Source organism: Aotus nancymaae, unplaced genomic scaffold (genome assembly GCF_030222135.1).
Source record: "Aotus nancymaae isolate 86718 unplaced genomic scaffold, 86718_ANA_hifiasm-v0.15.2.pri h1tg000029l, whole genome shotgun sequence".
Taxonomy (NCBI): Eukaryota; Metazoa; Chordata; class Mammalia; order Primates; family Aotidae; genus Aotus; species Aotus nancymaae.
Window position 1 is genome coordinate 41,564,156 of NW_026988442.1, and position 18,220 is coordinate 41,582,375.

General features: G+C 60.0%; 1 protein-coding gene across 2 annotated transcripts in view; it reads left to right on the forward strand.

Annotated features, from left to right (window-relative positions):
* The window catches only part of SLCO4A1 (solute carrier organic anion transporter family member 4A1), a 37,810-nt gene extending 19,808 nt beyond the window's left edge, over positions 1 to 18,002 (forward strand). For both annotated transcript variants that reach the window (XM_012440678.2, XM_012440677.2), the window contains 9 exons: positions 263 to 384; positions 843 to 954; positions 5,819 to 5,973; positions 7,177 to 7,372; positions 8,469 to 8,634; positions 8,729 to 8,901; positions 9,155 to 9,219; positions 14,438 to 14,586; positions 17,490 to 18,002. In XM_012440678.2, coding sequence (XP_012296101.2) covers positions 263 to 384; positions 843 to 954; positions 5,819 to 5,973; positions 7,177 to 7,372; positions 8,469 to 8,634; positions 8,729 to 8,901; positions 9,155 to 9,219; positions 14,438 to 14,586; positions 17,490 to 17,633 — 1,282 coding nt within the window. In that variant the 3' untranslated portion in view covers positions 17,634 to 18,002. The remainder of the gene's footprint in view (positions 1 to 262; positions 385 to 842; positions 955 to 5,818; positions 5,974 to 7,176; positions 7,373 to 8,468; positions 8,635 to 8,728; positions 8,902 to 9,154; positions 9,220 to 14,437; positions 14,587 to 17,489) is intronic.
* The last annotated feature ends 218 nt before the right edge of the window (positions 18,003 to 18,220 follow it).

An 18,220-nucleotide genomic window follows, 5' to 3' on the forward strand; every position in this document is an offset into this window, starting at 1 on the left:
GTAGTGTCTCCAGACCTGGAGCGTGGGCCAAGGCAGGGACCTGTCTGTCCTAGGGGACAGCCCAGCCAAGGTGGTGCTTGCTTTGGTTTGCAAGGAAGGGACAAGACCTGTGGCCAGCAGCCCCGGGGTCCGGTGTTGACCAGCGTGTAGGCAGACCCTGGAGGTCTGCCTGGAGGAGGGGTCAGGGGCCCCCAGTATGTGTGCCACAGAGGGCACGGGTGGGCCGAGTGCTGACCCAGGTTTGCCGCTGCCTCTTCCACAGGACAGAGCTGACCACCGACAGTCCACTGTGGGTGGGCGCCTGGTGGGTTGGCTTCCTGGGCTCCGGGGCCGCCGCCTTCCTGATCGCCGTGCCCATCCTCGGCTACCCGAGGCAGCTGCCAGGTGGGTCTCCCTCCCCAGCCCAGCCGTCGTGTCGGGAAGACCATCCCTTAGTCCTGGTGAGGGGGGTGCCCGTTTCCTGCGCTGTCTTTTCCCGCCATGATCAAATCTGCGGCACGCACACCTCGTTCTCAGCTTTTGATCTCCATCTTCCCATCTGGGCAGAAAGACGCCTCCTGGCTATTCCTGTCCCCCTCAGGAACAGGCTTGTCCCAGTCAGGGCAGGGCCTCCGTCCCTCCTTCCCGCCGGCGCCGCTTGGGGCCTCAGCCCTCCCACGCCTCCAACCCGGCTTGTGACGCGTTCTCACGCGGTTTCTGCTCCAGCGCCCCCACACCGGGGCTGCGAGGGCTGCAGGGATGTCAGACGATGACATTCTCAGAGTAGGGAGGGCGGGGGAGTGGGCAGAGCCTCCCCAGAGAGGCCCCGGGAGCCCCCAGCCCCAGCTGGCTCTGCCTTCCAGGCTCCCAGCGCTATGTGGTCATGAGAGCGGCAGAGGTGCAGCAGCTGAAGGACGGTGGCCGCGGGGCAGCCAGCAGCCCGGGCTTCGGGACGACCCTCAGAGACCTGCCTCTGTAAGCACCCGGGCGGGGCGTCCCTCGTGTCCTAAACCCTTGGAGGGCCCCAAAGGGGGGAGTCAGTGAGACCCTTCCGGATCGCGTGATGCAGATGCAGCCCCTAACCTCTGTCGTGACCCACCAACCCCTGAGACCTGGGCCAAGAGATTAAGGAGCAGGAAATAGAACCTCCCAGGCCAGGGGACGCAGACCCCCCATGAGTCCCACAGAGCCGTGGCTGAGTCCCACGGGGCCGTGGGTGAGTCCCGCAGTGCCATGGCTGAGTCCCGCAGGGCCGTGGGTGAGTCCCACAGTGCTGTGGGTGAGTTCCATGGGGGCCGTGGGTGAGTCCCGTGGGGCCGTGGGTGAGTTCCATGGGGACCGTGGGTGAGTCCCACAGTGCCATGGGTGAGTCCCGTGGGGCCGTGGGTGAGTTCCATGGGGGTCGTGGGTGAGTCCCGCAGGGCCGTGGCTGAGTCCCACAGAGCCGTGGGTGAGTCCCGTGGGGCCGTGGGTGAGTTCCATGGGGGTCGTAGGTGAGTCCCACAGGGCCGTGGCTGAGTCCCACAGTGCTGTGGGTGAGTTCCATGGGGGCCGTGGGTGAGTCCCGTGGGGCCGTGGGTGAGTTCCATGGGGACCGTGGGTGAGTCCCGTGGGGCCGTGGGTGAGTCCCGTGGGGCCGTGGGTGAGTTCCATGGGGGTCGTGGGTGAGTCCCGCAGGGCCGTGGCTGAGTCCTGCAGGGCCGTGGCTGAGTCCCACAGAGCCATGGGTGAGTCCCGTGGGGCCGTGGGTGAGTTCCATGGGGGTCGTAGGTGAGTCCCGCAGGGCCGTGGCTGAGTCCCGCAGAGCCGTGGGTAAGTCCCACAGTGCCGTGGGTGAGTTCCATGGGGGTCGTGGGTGAGTCCCGCAGGGCCGTGGGTGAGTCTTGTGGGGCCGTGGCTGAGTCCCGCAGTGCTGTTGGTGAGTCCCGTGGGGCCGTTGGTGAGTCCTGTGGGGCCGTGGGTGAGTCCCGTGGGGCTGTGGCTGAGTCCCGCAGAGCTGTGGGTGAGTCCGGTGGGGCTGTGGGTAAGTCCTGAAGTGGGGCCAGGGCCTCGGCCCGCACCCAGAGACCCATCACTCACACAGTGTGGAGGCTCCTGCGGACTGAGCCTGGCTCCTGATGGCCGCAGAGCAAATCCCTTCCACACCAGCGAGTCTCCCCAAGGCTGCGTGTCCCGGGTCCCCCAGGGAAGCTGCATTGAACTTGACAGCCTTCCCCAAGCGCAGCCTCCACTCTGACTCCCTTTCATCAGGCGTCACCTCTGCTGTGCCCTGGGGTCTGGGATGCTGACCTCTGTCTCCCTCCGTCCCTCGGGGTCTCTGAGGACCGCAGAAGGAGCAGGTTCCCCTTCTACCTCCCCTCCACCCTGCGTGTCTGCTCAGCCCTCCAGGGAGGTTGTCTGCTTTGCCGCCCGCCTTTTCTGCTGAGTGTGGTCCGGCTCCCTTTGCTGACTTGCTGCGCTGCTAGGGGGGACCCGGAGGCCTGAGCTGGTGGCATCCTAGAGGGACAACATGGGGGCCCAGGGCCTACCAGTCTCTTCTGGGGATCATGCCTTCCCTTGGGGGGCTCTCCCCAGGGCTGGGCAAGGTGGCCCTCAGGGCGGTCAGCGCCCAAGTCCTCGGCCTCTGAGGCCCTAGCACGGGGGGGTCCGTGCCCTTTGGCAGCGGTTCCATGCGCTCAGCAATGGCTGCATCTCACTGGCCATAGTGGGTGGAGGGTGTGGGCAGTGGGCAAGTCCCCACTGCCTGTCCTCAACTGGGACAGGAGGAAGGCATCAGGGCCAAAGGCAGCCCCTCAGAAAGCCCCTGGCAGAGAGGAGTGGGCTGGACGAAGGTGGGAGGAGATGCTTTAGGGCCTTGGTAGATCCCAGAGGAGCTAGGAGCTGCCTGCTAAGGAGGGTGACCCATGGGCCAAGGTGACCCGGGGCCACGTCCACCAGGAGTTGGGGGAGCACGGTGCAGGCAGCGGCTCGCCCTCTGTCCCCCACCTGGCAGCAGAACGGCTCGGGGCTGAGGACTGGGCGCCCTGTTCCCTGTGTGGTTGGCTGCGAGCCCAAGGTGTGGGCCTGGCCCTGAGCCTTTCATTCATCATGATAAAGAGGTTTGTGTCCAGAGCTGGTTCCCTGAACCCGTTTCTGGTAAGAAATGGATTGTAGGACGTGTGTGCTGTATTAAAGTCATGACTAACTCTCTGGGCAAATTCAATACGAGAATTTCAGACGAGCAATCCGTGATAAAGAAATGAGGAAGTTTGTGTAGCGCCTTGGAGAGTCATGGCCCTCCTAATGCAGCCCCACACCCCTACCCTAGCCTGGGCAGGTCTGGGAAAAGCCCCAGGAAGGGATTCCCCCAGGACCCCACACACCAGGACCCCCCCAAGGTGCCACCCCAGCCCTGTCACCCCACACACCAGGACCCCCAGGGTGTCCCCCCAGCCCTGTCTCCCCACACAGCAGGACCCCCCGGGTGTCCCCCCAGCCCTGTCTCCCCACACAGCAGGACCCCCTGAGGGTGCCCCCAGTCCTGTTCTCCCACACACCAGGCCTGGCTGGGGAGGAGACAGTGGGGGGCCGTGGGCCAGGGTGTCCTCTGCCCTCCATCTTCTTGCTTTTCTCAAGACAGGAGCCCCATGTGGTTAACCAGAAAGAAAGGCGTTTCACTCCTCACGTCAGGAAATAAATGTTGAAAGAATTCTGCTCTCCCATTTTAATCAGGGAGGGAACAAAAAGCACCCGTGTTCATGCCTGCTCCGAGGCCAGTCTGCCAACACCCCCAAGCGGGCAGTGTCTGTGCGGCTGGAGTGGGGTTTCGGTTGCTAACATCAGCTCTGCGAGGCACCTGTGGGCCTGTTGGGGCTCAGAGGCTAACTAGGGCCGCGTCACCCGGCCCTAATTCTTCAGAATCTATTTACATTTGGCCACGTCCTCAAACACGAGCATTTGAATGTTCCAGGCATTCAGAGTTGTGTTCATCGGAGCCAGGTTCTAGGTGTGGCCGCAAGGAAGGGCCGCCCTCCTGCCAGTGGGGTGACGGGAGGCCGACCTCTGCTCTGGCGACGCAGGGTCAAGTCAGCGACACTGTGGTGTGAGCAGAGGTGACCGCGCAGGCCCCTCCCAAGTGGTAGACATGTCATGGATTGTGAAAATTTGCACGACTATGGGTTGATGTGAGAGCGAGGCTAATGCGCCAAGATCTAAGGCTTCAGGGAAAGTCTCTGCCCCTGACCCATGTTACTCATGAGTTCCGGGGACAGGCCAATAGCTGCGTCTGCAAACACCCCCGTCTGAGGCCAAGAGTCCCAGTGTGGCTGTGAACAGGGTGCAGCCGTGAGCTGGGATGACGTGGGCTTTGCCCAGTCTGGGAGATCCATGCACTTGCAGAGGCGGAGTCTGGGAGGTCCGCGTATTTGCAGAGGCGGAGTCTGGGAGGTCTGCGCATTTGCAGAGGCGGAGTCTGGGAGATCCGCGCATTTGCAGAGGCGGAGTCTGGGAGGTCCGCGCATTTGCAGAGGCGGAGTCTGGGAGGTCCGCGCATTTGCAGAGGCGGAGTCTGGGTGGTCCGCGCATTTGCAGAGGCGGAGTCTGGGTGGTCCGCGCATTTGCAGAGGCGGAGTCTGGGAGGTCCGCGCATTTGCAGAGGCGGAGTCTGGGAGGTCCGCGCATTTGCAGAGGCGGAGTCTGGGAGGTCCGCGCATTTGCAGAGGCGGAGTCTGGGTGGTCCGCGCATTTGCAGAGGCGGAGTCTGGGTGGTCCGTGCATTTGCAGAGGTGGAGTCTGGATGAATCGTGTACTTGCAGAGGTGGTTTCCCCCGTGCCTGCCTCACTCGCTGCACGGGCCGGGAGGGCTTCACGTAGCTGACGTGACGCAGCACGTTTTCCATCTCAGCATCTGTGTGCGTGAGCAGCACTCAGGAGTTAGCCCTACTCAGCCTCCAGCGCTAACAGAAACAGGGAGAGCCCCCAGCCACGCCCAGGACCCCGTGTGCTGGGACTGGCAACCCCGGCCTGCGCCCCACCGCACTGCTGTCTGCTACCTCCTGGGTTAGAGCCCGCAAGGTGTGATGTGGGGCCTTCCCAGCTTCCACGGGGCACAGCCTCATCCTGAGACCCCACAGCCAGGACCATAACAGGCAGATGTAGAGGCTGAGGCTGAACCCGCAGGGCCGGACAGGGCTGGGGGGTCCCCACACTTCCCTCGGGGCTCCAGGTTCATGCCCCAAGGAATCACCCTGGATGAGGCCTCACCACTCCCAGGGCCACTGGCCCTGAGTGCAAACCAAGCCAGCCAGGTCCACCGGGGCCCCTTGGATGGAGGATTCCAATTGCAGAGGCTTCCTGCCCCACTGCTCCCAGGGGCTGTTGGTGGAGGTCGGGCCTCATCTCTCAGTGACTCCATTCTGCTATCCCAAGGCCCATGCAGTCCTGGACTTGGTGGCCTCTGCCTCCCCCAGTCAGCTCCCGTTTTCAGGCCCTGCTGCTGGCTGGTGATGGAACAGGGTCCTGGGTCCTTTGGGGACTCTCCCCACCTGAGCTGAAGCTCTGGCCGAGGCACTGATAAGGTTTCTCCTTAACCAGGGACTGCAGCTTTCAGGACAAGTGGGCCAGTGGCTCAGGCTGGAGGCATGGGTCTCCACCTGCCAAATGCAGCCTGGCACCCACCCTGGGTTTTTCTGGAATAATGTGGGTGTCCCATACCTGCCTGCACCCCACTTCACTCCCTGTCAGAATGAGGCCCTTTGTGCTCAGGGCGAGGTGACAGGCTCAGGAACAGCAAGCTTCTCACACCCTGGGTCTGGCCCACTCTGACCCTCAGTCTCTTCTCCACCCCCCCACCTCTGCCCAGTTCCATCTGGCTCCTCCTGAAGAACCCCACATTCATCCTGCTCTGCCTGGCTGGGGCCACTGAGGCCACACTCATCACCGGCATGTCCACGTTCAGCCCCAAGTTCCTGGAGTCCCAGTTCAGCCTGAGTGCCTCAGAAGCTGCCACCTTGTTTGGTAAGAAAACTCTGAATCTTGGGGGTCCTCTGCTTTTATGTCAGTTCTCAGAGAAGTGGAGATTCTTTGAGGGTGTCTTCTAGAAAGAGCCAAACAGGGCACGTGGCGGCGAGTGCGCCCCCCCCCCCCCCGCCCAACCAGAGCAGGCTTGAAGAGCACAGGTGTGGAAACTGCCCTGGGGCTCAGCCGCTCAGTCCACAGGCCTGGGGGGCAGTAGTCCCGCCCCCTTCATGGGCCAAGAGTCGGAGTGGGCTCTACCCGCTCACCACCCAGCCTCGGCCTCTGTGACTTGGTGCAGGAAGGGTTTGGACCTGGCTGCCCTGTGAGCCGGGTGCTGGTGCCTCAGGACCTCCTGGGACAGGGCGGCTGGAGCCCTGAGGCCTGCCTGGGGGTTTCTTGGTGCCAGAGAGAGGCTGGCCTTCCCAGGCTAGGCAGGTCTGCAGAAGGTGGGGACCCCTCTTCAGAGCACTTCCTCCTGCCGACCTGTCTCCTCCCACCTGTCCCCCCGTGTGTCCCCTCCATGTGTTCCCCCATCCCCCTCCACACCTATACCTCCCACCTGTCCACCCATCTATTCTTTCCCTACCTGTCCCCTCCCCACCTGCAGCCACCCACCTCTCCCCTTCCCATCTGTCCCCTCCCCACCTGTCCCCCTACCCGTCCCCTCCACGTGTTCCCCCGTTCCCCTCCCCACCTGTATTCCCCACCTGTCCCCTCCCAACTTGGCCCAGAAGCCAGATGCTGGCTAATCCCACTTTTGTACTGGATGGTGGCCATTTGGGTTTGACAAATATCCTCGTCACTGTTACCCTGTAGGTACTCGGCAGAGACCTCTGGGGGAGGAGGGGTGTGGCTGTCCTGGGGGGCACTGGAGGAGTCATTGGCTTCCCCTGGAGAAGGGGCCTCTGACCTTGCAGCACTGTGGGCTCTCCTTCACCCCCAGCCCTGCCCCTGCTCCTGCCCTGCGTCTTTCGGCCTCTGAGGCGTCGCCCCAAGGGCCCTGGACAGAGGTCCCTCCCTCCTGGGGCTTCACCAGCGCAGCAGCTGAGTGCTGAAGCGTGGGGCCGAGTGCTGCCAGGCAGGCAGGAACGGATCCCTCTGTGCCTGTTTCCACACCTGTAAAGTGGACCTGGCTGATGCACCACCCTCCCCCACCCCGGCCTCCTGCCTGAGTCCCTTTCTGAGTCCCTCCCTCCTCCTCAGGGTACCTGGTGGTGCCGGCGGGCGGCGGTGGCACCTTCCTGGGCGGCTTCTTTGTGAACAAGCTGCGGCTCCGGGGCTCCGCGGTGGTCAAGTTTTGCCTGCTCTGCACTCTCGTCAGCCTGCTGGGCATCCTCGTCTTCTCCCTGCACTGCCCCGGCGTGCCCATGGCGGGTGTCACGGCCAGCTACAGCGGGAGGTGAGGGCCAGGCGGCGCCTGGGTACGGGTCTGGTCCCTGAGCAGCCGAGGTCCCTGGGGATGGCTGAGGAGGCGCACGGCACTTGGGGAGGTGGTGTTCTGGGAAGGGCTGTGGTGCAGGACAGCACCCGCTCAGCGTCCACATGAAAGGGCGTTGCGGCAGCCTCAGACGCGCCTATGCTCAGGTCCCGGCTGGGCCCCTGGCAGTCACGTGCCTCCCTGGGGCTCAGCCCTCTGCTCTGTAGCTCTGTCAAATGGAGCCACAGCTCCAACGTACAGGGCCCTCGAGGCTGTTCTCTCTCGGTGACATAAAAAGTGTCCCAGGATGGGCTCCCAGCGTTGCCGTGTGCTGGGAATTGGAGGAGACCTGCTGGTCAGGTGGCAATTAGGGAATATCCAAAATGCACATGGGCAGCCTGCGCCTCGGCCCCACCGTGTGGGTCCCGGGCGTGCACCTGCATGTGCTGTGCGGGGCGAGATGCACAAAGCGGCCGCCGTGTCATTGTCGGAAACACGAATGCTGAAAACAACCTCAGAGTCGTGAGGGTGGATGGGGTCACCACGCTGTCCTCACAACAGAGGCCCCGAAGGAATGGAGGAAGCTCGTCCTGGGCCACCTCCAGGACACGTGGTGAAGCGGGAAAAAGGAAGGAGTCGGACAGTGGGCACAGCGTCCTCTGATTTGAGGGAGAAATGCACACGTTGGTGACGGCCGAGGGGCGTGTGTGTGTAGCGATGCCTGCAGTCACGCGGCCGGCCTGTGCTGGAGAACCGGGGACCAGGGCGGGGCTGGGGCCGAGGCTGCCTTTGTCCACCTGGCGCTGGTTCTGTCATAGTGCATGCATCTGATCCATATGAACCCGGGGGGCCTGTGCGCCAGGCGGACCGCAGTGGAGGGCATGGGGGTACCCTGCGTGAGAAGGAAAAATTCTGTCACCAGAAGGCAGCGCCCAGCGTGCTGGGGGTGGCACAGGCTTGGCAAGTTTAGAGACCCAAAATGCCGGCTGAGGGCTACGAGACCCAAGGCTGACCCTGTGCCTGCCAGGCGCCCGCCTGGTCCTGGCCCGGGTCCCACCACCCTGTGTCCCCTCTGCAGCCTCCTTCCCGAAGGCCACCTGAACCTAACGGCTCCCTGCAACGCCGCCTGCAGCTGCCGGCCAGAGCACTACAGCCCCGTGTGTGGCTCCGACGGCCGCGGGTACTTCTCACCGTGCCATGCGGGGTGCCCTGCGGCCGCCCAGACCAGCGCGGATGGCCAGAAGGTGAGCGCGGCTGCTGCCTGCGGCCCCGCCCTCACGTGGACCCTGGGAAAGGGCCCGGCCTTCCCCTTGTAATCGGCGCGCTTGTGCTTCCCAGGTGTACCAAGACTGTAGCTGTGTCCCTCAGAACCTTTCCTCTGGTTTTGGCCATGCCGCTGCAGGGAAATGCACCTCAACTTGTCAGAGAAAGCCCCTCCTTCTGGTTTTCATATTCATTGTGATTATCTTCACATTCCTCAGCAGCATCCCTGCGCTAACAGCGACTCTACGGTAAGCCGGGGCCGGGTGCGCGCTTGTCCACAGCAGCCCCAGGCGGAGCTCCGTGGATCCTGCTAAGCGGGCCTGTCTGTCACTGGTGGCAGGAGAGACCTCACTGTCTCTGACCTCTGACGAGGGACTTCCCACTTGGGGAGGTGACGATGTGGCTGGGGGCTGGGCCATGAGGCCGCTGGCCTGGAGGGCTGACTTGGCATGCCACCCCACTTCTGTGGGCGCTGAAGTCGCGTTTGGTTTTCTATTGCAGGTGTGTCTGTGACCCTCAGAGATCCTTTGCCCTGGGAATCCAGTGGATTGTGGTTAGAATACTAGGTACTGTGCAGTGAGGAAGCCGTGGTCAGTTGTGCAGTGTGTTCACTGCACAAGGGCACGGGCAAGTGTGTAACCACCCAGCGGATGTGCCTCCCAGCAGGAGGCTCTGCCTGCCTGGGAAGGGTTCCATTCCCTAACTGTCCACTAGAGGGGCCCATCATCATTTATTTGCCCAAAGACTTTCCCAGGCGATCGGGGGAAACTCCCAGCCCCAATACCCCGAATACCAAAAGAAAGGAATATTTGAGCCCCCTGAGAACTCTTGACGGCCAGTATCACCTTCCCAGAGCCCATGATTCCAGGCCTCTTAGCTGCCCGCACCTGCGTGGTCCCCTGACCACCAGGAGTGTGGGTGCTGAGTGAGGGTGCCAAGAGAGGGTGCCAAGTCTGGGTGCCATGTCGGTGCTCAGTGTGGGTGCTGAGTGAGGGTGCCAAGTGAGGGTGCTGACTGACCGTGCTAAGTGGGTGCTGAGTGTGGGTGGTGAGTGAGAGTGCTGAGAGTAGGTGCTGAGGGTGCTGAGTGGGTGCTGAGTGTGGGTGCTAAGTGAGGATGATGAGAGGGTGAGTGAGGATTCTGAGTGTGACTTCTAAGTGTGGGTTCTGAGTGAGGGTGCTGAGTGTGAGTGCTGAGTGTGGGTGCTGTGAGGATTCAGAGTGTGTGCTGAAGATGCTGAGTGTGAGTGCTGAGTGTGAGTGTTGAGTGAGGATGCTGAGTGAGTGCTGAGTGTGGGTGCTGAGTATGCTGAGTGTGAGTACTAAGTGTGGGTTCTGATTGAGGGTGCTGAGTGTGAGTGCTGAATGAGGGTGCTGAGTGAGGGTGCCGAGCGTGAGTGCTGAGTGAGGGTGACGAGTGTGGGTGCCGAGTGAGGGTGCTGATTGGGTGCTGACGGTGCTAAGTGGGAAGTGGGTGCTGAGTGTGGGTGGTGAGGGTGCTGAGTGTGGATGCTGAGTGAGGGTGCTGAGTGTGGGTGCTGAGTGAGAGTGCTCAGTGTGGGTGCTCAGTGTGGGTGCTGAGGGTGATGAGTGAGGATGCTGAGTGTGAGTGCTGAGTGTGGGTTCTGAGGGTGCTGAGTGAGTGCTGAGTGTGGGTGCCGAGTGTGAGTACTGAGTGTAGGTGCTGAGTGTGAGTGCTGAGTGAGGATGCTGAGTGAGGGTGCTGAGTGTGGGTGCTGAGTCTGGATGCTGAGTGAGGGTGATGAGTGAGGATGCTGAGTGTGAGTGCTGAGTGTGGGTGTTGAGTGTGAGTGCTGAGTGTGGGTGCCGAGTGAGGGTGCTGAGTGAGGCTGTGTTGAGTGCTGAGTGAAGGTGCTGAGTGTGAGTGCTGAGTGAGGGTGCTGAGTGTGGGTGCTGAGTGAAAGTGCTAGGATGCTGAGTGTGAGTGCTGAGTGAGGATTCTGAGTATGGGTTCTGAGGGTGCTGAGGATGCTGAGTGTGAGTGCTGAGTGTGGGTGCTGAGTGAGGATGCTGAGTGAGGGTGCTGAGAGTGCTGAGTGAGGGTGCTGAGTGTGGATGCTGAGTGAGGGTGCTGAGTGAGGATGCTGAGTGTGGGTGCTGAGTGTGAGTGCTGAGTGAGGGTGCTGAGTGTGGGTGCTGTCTGGGTGCTGAGTGAGGATGCTGAGTGAGGGTGATGAGTGAGGATGCTGAGTGTGAGTGCTGAGTGTGGGTGCTGTGAGGATGCAGAATGTTAGTGCTGAGTCAGGGTGCTGAGAGGCTGTGTGGGTGCTGAGTGTGAATGCTGTGTGGGTGCTGAGGATGCTGCATGAGGATGCTGAGGTGAGTGCTGAGGGTGCTGAGTGTGAGTCCTGAGTGAGGGTACTGAGTGAGGATGCTGGGTGTGGGTGCCGAGTGAGGGTGCTGGGTGTGGGTGCTGAGTGAGGGTGGTAAGGATTCTGAGTGTGGGTGCTGAGGGTGCTGAGTGTGAGTCCTGAGTGAGGGTGCTGAGTGAGGATGCTGGGTGTGGGTGCCGAGTGAGGGTGCTGGGTGAGGGTGCTGAGTGAGGGTGGTAAGGATTCTGAGTGTTGGTGCTGAGTGAGGGTGGTAAGGATTCTGAGTGTTGGTGCTGAGTGAGGGTGCTGAGTGTGAGTCCTGAGTGAGGGTGCTCAGTGAGGATTCTGGGTGTGGGTGCTGAGGGTGCTGAGTGTGAGTGCTGAGTGTGGGTGCTCAGTGAGGATGCTGAATGTGAGTGGTGAGGGTGCTGAGAGAGTGCTGTTAGGATGCTGAGTTTGGGTGCTGAGTGAAGGTGCTGAGTGAAGGTGCTGAGTGTGGGTGCTCAGTGAGGATGCTGAGTTGTGAGTGCTGAGGGTGCTGAATGAGGGTGCTGTTAGGATGCTGTGAGTGCTGAGTGTGGGTGCTGTGTGAGTGCTGAGTGAGGATGCTGAGTGTGGGTGCTGAGTGAGGATGCTGAGTGTGAGTCCTGAGTGAGGGTGCTGAAGATGCTGAATGTGGGTGCTGAGTGTCAGTGCCGAGTGAGGTTGAGTGAGGGTGCCGAGTGAGGATGCTGAGTGTGGGTGCTGAGTGAAGGTGCTGAGTGAGGATGCTGAGTGTGAGTCCTGAGTGAGGGTGCTGAAGATGCTGAATGTGGGTGCTGAGTGTCAGTGCCGAGTGAGGGTGCCGAGAGAGAATGCTGAGTGTCATTGCTGAGTGAGGATGCTGAGTTAGGGTGCTGACTGTGAGTGCTGAGTGTGGCTGCTGAGTGTGGGTGCTGAGTGAGGGTGCCCAGTGTGAGTGCTGAGTGTGGGTGCTGAGGATGCTGAGTGAGGGTGCTGACTGTGAGTGCTGAGTGAGGGTGCTGAGTGTGGGTGCTGAGTGTGAGTGCTGAGTGTGGGTGCTGAGGATGCTGAGTGAGGGTGCTGTGAGTGCTGAGTGAGGGTGCTGAGTGTGGGTGTTGAGTGTGAGTGCTGAGTGTGAGTGCTGAGTGTGGGTGCTGAGTGAAGGTGCTGAGTGAGAGTGCTGAGTGTGAGTCCTAAGGATGCTGAGTGAGAGTGCTGAGTGAGGGTGCTGAATGTGAGTCCTGAGGATGCTGAGTGTGGGTGCTGAGTGAAGATGCTGAGTGTGAGTGCTGAGTGGGTTCTGAGGGTGCTGAGTGAAGATGCTGAGTGTGAGTGCTGAGTGCTGACTGTGAGTGCTGAGTGTGGCTGCTGAGTGTGGGTGCTGAGTGAGGGTGCCGAGTGTGGGTGCTGAGTGAGGGTGCCGAGTGTGAGTGCTGAGTGTGGGTGCTGAGGATGCTGAGTGAGGGTGCTGAGTGTGAGTGCTGAGTGTGGGTGCTGAGGATGCTGAGTGAGGGTGCTGACTGTGAGTACTGAGTGAGGGTGCTGAGTGTGGGTGCCGAGTTTGAGTGCTCAGTGTGGGTGAGTGTGAGTGCTGAGTGTGGGGGCTGAGTGAGGGTGCTGAGTGAGGCTGAGTGCTGAGTGAGGGTGCTGAGTGAGGGTGCTGAGAGTGAGTCCTGAGGATGCTGAGTCAGGGTGCTGTGTGAGTCCTGAGAATGCTGAGGGTGCTCTTAGGATGCTGAGTGTGAGTGCTGATTGTGGGTGCTGAGGATGCTGAGTGTGAGTGCTGAGTGGGTTCTGAGGGTGCAGAGTCTAGGTGCTGAGTGAGGGTGCTGAGGGTGCTCATAGGATGCTGAGTGTGGCTGCTGAGTGTGGGTGCTGAGTGAGGGTGCTGAGTGTGAGTGCTGAGTGTGGGGCTGAGGATGCTGAGTGAGGGTGCTGACTGTGAGTGCTGAGTGAGGGTGCTGAGTGAGGGTGCTGTTAGGATGCTGAGTGTGGGTGCTGAGTGAGGGTGCTGAGTGTGAGTGCTGAGTGAGGAGTCTGAGTGAGGGTGCTGAGTGAGGATGAGTGAGGGTGCCGAGTGTGAGTGCTGAGTGAGGATGCTGAGTGTGGGTGCTGAGTGTGCATGCTGAGTCAGGATGCTGAGTGAGGATGGTGAGTGAGAGTGCCGAGTGAGGATATTGAGTGTCATTGCTGAGTGAGGATGCTGAGTTAGGGTGCTGACTGTGAGTGCTGAGTGAGGGTGCTGAGTGTGGGTGCAAGTGCTGAGTCAGGATGCTGAGTGAGGATGGTGAGTGTGAGTGCCGAGTGAGGATGCTCAGTGAGGGTGCCGAGTGAGGATGTTGAGTGTCAGTGCTGAGTTAAGATGCTGTGAGTGCTGAGTGTGGGTGCTTAGTGTGAGTGCTGAGTGAGGATGCTCAGTGAAGGTGCTGTGAGGATGTTGAGTGTCAGTGCTGAGTTAAGATGCTGATTGTGAGTGCTGAGTGAAGGTGCTGAGTGAAGGTGCTGAGTGTGAGTGCGGAGTGTGGGTGCTGAGTGAGGATGCTGAGTGCTGAGTGAGGGTGCTGAGTGGGTGCTGAGTGTGGGTGCTGAGTGAGGGTGCTGAGTGAGGATACTGAGTGTAAGTCCTGAGTGAGGGTGCTGAGTGAAGATGCTGAGTGTTGGTGCTGAGTGTGAGTGCTGAGTGGGTGCTGAGTGTGAGTGCTGAGTGAGGATGCCGAGTGTGAGTGCTGAGTGTGGGTGCTGAGTGAGGATGCTGAGTGAAGGTGCTGTTAGGATGCTGAGTGTGGGTGCTGAGGGTGCTGAGTGAGTGCTGAGTGCGGGTGCTGAGTCTGAGTGCTGAGTGAGGAGTCTGAGTGAGGGTGCCGAGTGTGAGTGCTGAGTGAGGATGCTGAGTGAGGATGGTGAGTGAGGGTGCCGAGTGAGGATATTGAGTGTCATTGCTGAGTGAGGATGCTGAGTTAGGGTGCTGAGTGTGAGTGCTGAGTCAGGATGCTGAGTGAGGATGGTGAGTGTGAGTGCCGAGTGAGGATGCTCAGTGAGGGTGCTGAGTGAGGATGTTGAGTGTCAGTGCTGAGTTAAGATGCTGTGACTGCTGAGTGTGGGTGCTTAGTGTGGGTGCTGAGTGAGGGTCCTGAGTGTGAGTGCTGAGTGAGGATGCTCAGTGAGGGTGCTGTGAGGATGTTGAGTGTCAGTGCTGAGTTAAGATGCTGATTGTGAGTGCTGAGTGAAGGTGCTGAGTGTGAGTGCTGAGTGTGAGTGCGGAGTGTGGGTGCTGAGTGAGGATGCTGAGTGAGGGTGCTGAGTCAGAGGGCTGAGTGTGAGTGCTGAGTGAGGGTGCTGAGTGAGGGTGCTCAGTGTGGGTGCTGAGTGAGAGTGCTTAGTATGGGTGCTGAGTTAAGGTTCTGATGGTGGGTGTCGAGTGTCGGTGCTGAGTGGGTTTCTCTCCATAGGAGGCATCCCGGGGCCCATCGTCTTCGGCTGGGTGATCGACAAGGCCTGTCTTCTGTGGCAGGACCAGTGTGGCCAGCAGGGCTCCTGCCTCGTGTACCAGAACTCCGCCATGAGCCACTACATACTCACCATAGGGCTCCTGTACAAGGTGAGCAGGACCAGGGAAGGGACCGAGGGTCTGCCCCGAGGGTGGCTGGGGCTCCGGACACCCTACAATCTTCCAGCAGCTTGGACCACAGCCCCAAACATCACAGGCGTCCTGTGATCAGTTTCTAGAAGGGGCCCTTCCCGCATTCCTCATGAGCTGGTTGTGGGGAGAGGTGGGCCAGCCCCAGGGGCTCTGGGGTTCATTCTCCAGGCCCCCAGCAGCTCCAGCAAAGCCCAGGCTCAGGTGCTGCTCTCTCCCCCACCTCCAGGGCTGCCCCTCCACAGCGTGGCCTTGCACTTGCCTGGAGTGCCCGTTAACTAAAAGCTTTGCAGAAATAAAAAGCGGCCCCTCCCGTCAGAGCGGCTCCACTGGCTGTCCACGCTGGGGCCGGGCTGGGGGCCGCCGGGCAGGTGGCAGCCTCTCCGTGCTCGGTGCGCCTTCAATTCCACTGGATTTCTTAGCCTGGCCCTCATTTTTCAAGCGCACAAGAACTTTCTGTTGTGACTCTTGGCGCCTGCAGCCTGGGAGGAAGCTCCGGACTGTTTGGAATTTGCCCCCATTAGAGGATGAAGCACAAAAGCTTCTAAAAAAGATGCGGTCCCAGGGCCAGCTCTTCAGAGGATCTGACGCTCTTCCTTGGGTAACAGACCCAGGAACGTGCAGCCGTCAGGAGCCCCTGGCCACAGGCTGCCAGGAGGGAGGGTAGAAAAAGGGAAGGAACCCAGCTGGTTCACTTCCTCTGGGATTAGCAGAGAATAGGCCAATCTGCACAGGGTTAATTTAAAGACAAATGCCTCAGTTTCCCCTCATCTGAGGTTTCACTTTCCACAGTTTCAGTTACCCGAGGTCAACCACAGTCAGAACATATTAACTAGGAAATTCCAGAAGCAAACAGTTCCTAAGTTTTAAAGCAGGCGCCGTTCTGCACACTCTGGTGAAACCTTGATCTGTCCTGCCCAGGACTCGAATCCTCTCTTTGTCCAACTTTGGAAGAAGGTCAGAAATTACTCTGCAGGGAACTTTGGGGATATTGGACATGAAGGCACAAGCTCTCTGTGATATGATTTTTGCTTTGGCATAAAATGACTGATGACAGGCTCATGCCTGTGATCCCAAGACTTTGGGAGGCCGAGACGGGCGGATCATCTGAGGTCAGGAGTTTGAGACCAGCCTGACCAACATGGAAAAACCCCATCTCTACTAAAAATACAAAAAATTAGCTGGGCGTGGTGGCGCGTGCCTGTAATCCCAGCTACTCGGGAGGCTGAGGCAGGAGAATCACTTGAACCCAGGAGGTGGAGATTGCGGTGAGCCGAGATCACGCCATTACACTCCAGCCTGGGCAACAAGAGCCAAACTCCGTCTCGAAAACTAAACTAAAATAAAAAAATAATGGAGTCCCTTCTGTTAGGCATGTCTCTGCCCAGGCTTGGGCATGGTGACGTCTGGCGAGACCCAAAGGCATGTACACATCAGGAAATTGACTAAATGACTGCATAAAACAACCTTGCCCGGCGTGTGCAGGCCGTCCACACCTTGGCCTGTTAGTCACCTCGCAGCCAGCCTGGTCACCACACCCCCGTCACCGTATTGCAGTGCCGTGTTCCAGCCGCGCCCATTTTGCCTAATCATGGCCATAAAACACCAGAGCGCTGACGCCACCATTCAGCTCCACCAATGGGAAGCCGGAGGCCCTTCCTTCAGTGAGAAGCTGAGGTTCCTTTGCTGGGCTCATCCTTTGCTTGACTCACGCGTCTACAGGGGTCTCAGTGTCTGCGGATGAGGGGGCTGCGGTACGTTCCCAGGGAGCCGCCCGGGAGTCTCTCTTTGCTGTGTTGGGTGCATCCCTCAGCCGGGAGCAGCAGGCAAGGGCCCTGCACACACAGCCACCCCCGGGCCCAGCACAGCCAGTGGGAGCTGTGTCCAGAGGGTCAGAGCTGGCCTTAGCCACACGTGCGTCCATGTTCATTTTAGCAGGGAGCACAGTGTCTCATAAACCCCCGCACGTTCCACTTCGTCCAGCATTGAGTCAAAACAGCCTCTCTCCACGAATGTCAGCCAGGCGGACACTGCAGGAGGCACCGTGGGTGTTTCTGGGCCACACCCAGCATGGGGACCGTAGTGGTGCACGTGCACTCCGCGTGTGCGTGGTGGCAGCATCCGTGCTCGGACCGCGCCATCTTCAGGGCCCACGTGGGATTCCTGCCACGTCATCCTCATGCAAGGTCGGTGCGGCCCTGGTTGCTGACAAACCAAGACCCTGAAGGTTAAGAACTGCCCATCGTGACGGCGCCAGGGCTTGGCTGTGGCAGCTGCGAGCAGCTGGCTCTGTGTGAGGTTCCTGTGGCCGTCAACAAAGGACCGAGAATGGGTGGTAACCTGGCAGAACCAGATTCACTGGCAGGGCCGGCGCCAGAAGTCAGAATCAAGGTGGGGGCAGGGCTGGCTCCTCCCGGGCTCGGCTCTGCCTGCAGCTGCACGTGGCCTTTCACTCCTTGTCCCTGCCTCAAGTCTCCTCTCCTTTCTCTCCTGAAGACACCAGTCATTGGATCTTGGGCCCTTAGATCCAGGATGATCTCATCTCAAATCCTTAATTACAGCTGCAAACACCCTATTTCCAAAAAAGGTCCCATTCACAGGTGTCGGGCGCTGTTCAACGCATGACAAGCCCCCAGTCCTGGGCTTCTGTTTTGAGTCAAAGGGCATGTTTCATTGTCTCCTTAATAACACTAGTGTCTGCTCTAGGAACCGGTTATATGGGAAAGGTGCCCTCAGAGCAGGTTGGGTTCTGTGGGCCTGGTGAGGGCCCTGCAGGCCGGGGAACAGGGACAGGACTGAGACAGGCGTCCAGAGGCTCCGGCCAGGCTACCCATGAGGTCAGCGGGCTCCTCCTCTCTCCGCAGGTGCTCGGTTTCCTCTTCTTTGCCACCGCCTACTTCCTATATAAGCCTCTGTCGGGGTCTTCAGATGGCCTGGAAGCTTCTCTGCCCAGCCAGTCCTCAGCCTCTGACAATGCCACAGATACCCAGCTCCAGAGCAGCGTCTGACCACCACCCACGGCCACGGCGGCCACTCAGCATTTCCTAAGGATGGAACAGTGCCCTTGGGTGACGCAGTCACGTGGAAACTTCAGTTTGACCTGCGGCTGAAACTCTGCTGTGATCTTATGTCCTGGAGCTTTGCAGCCCTGCCATGGGTGGGAGCACATTGCATAAATTTATATTTATGGACACATTTTGCATCAGAACGTATTTATGGAATGTGTTTTATACCTGATTGTGTGTGGTGTGCGTGAGGGCAAGCTCCGCAGGGGCTGTGAATCCCACAGGGAGGAGGTGGGCCTGCAGCCTGAGGAGGGCTCGTATGTCCTCAGTTAAAACTGCGCATCTGTAAATATATTTTGTTACTTAAGCCTGCGTCCCTGGACTGTGTGCTTTATTTCTATGAGTTTGCAGAGTTTGCTGGTCTCACCATCCTTGGCCTGGTCTTAGGGACTCTGTGCTCCAGCAGAGGGAGGCTCCCGCCTCCAGTCCAGCCGCAGGCCCCAAGCCTGGCTGCTTGCCTCAGGCATGTCTGTGAATGACCTGGGCTCTCTTTGCACATTGGAACTGAGGACGCAGGTGGCCGACCACTG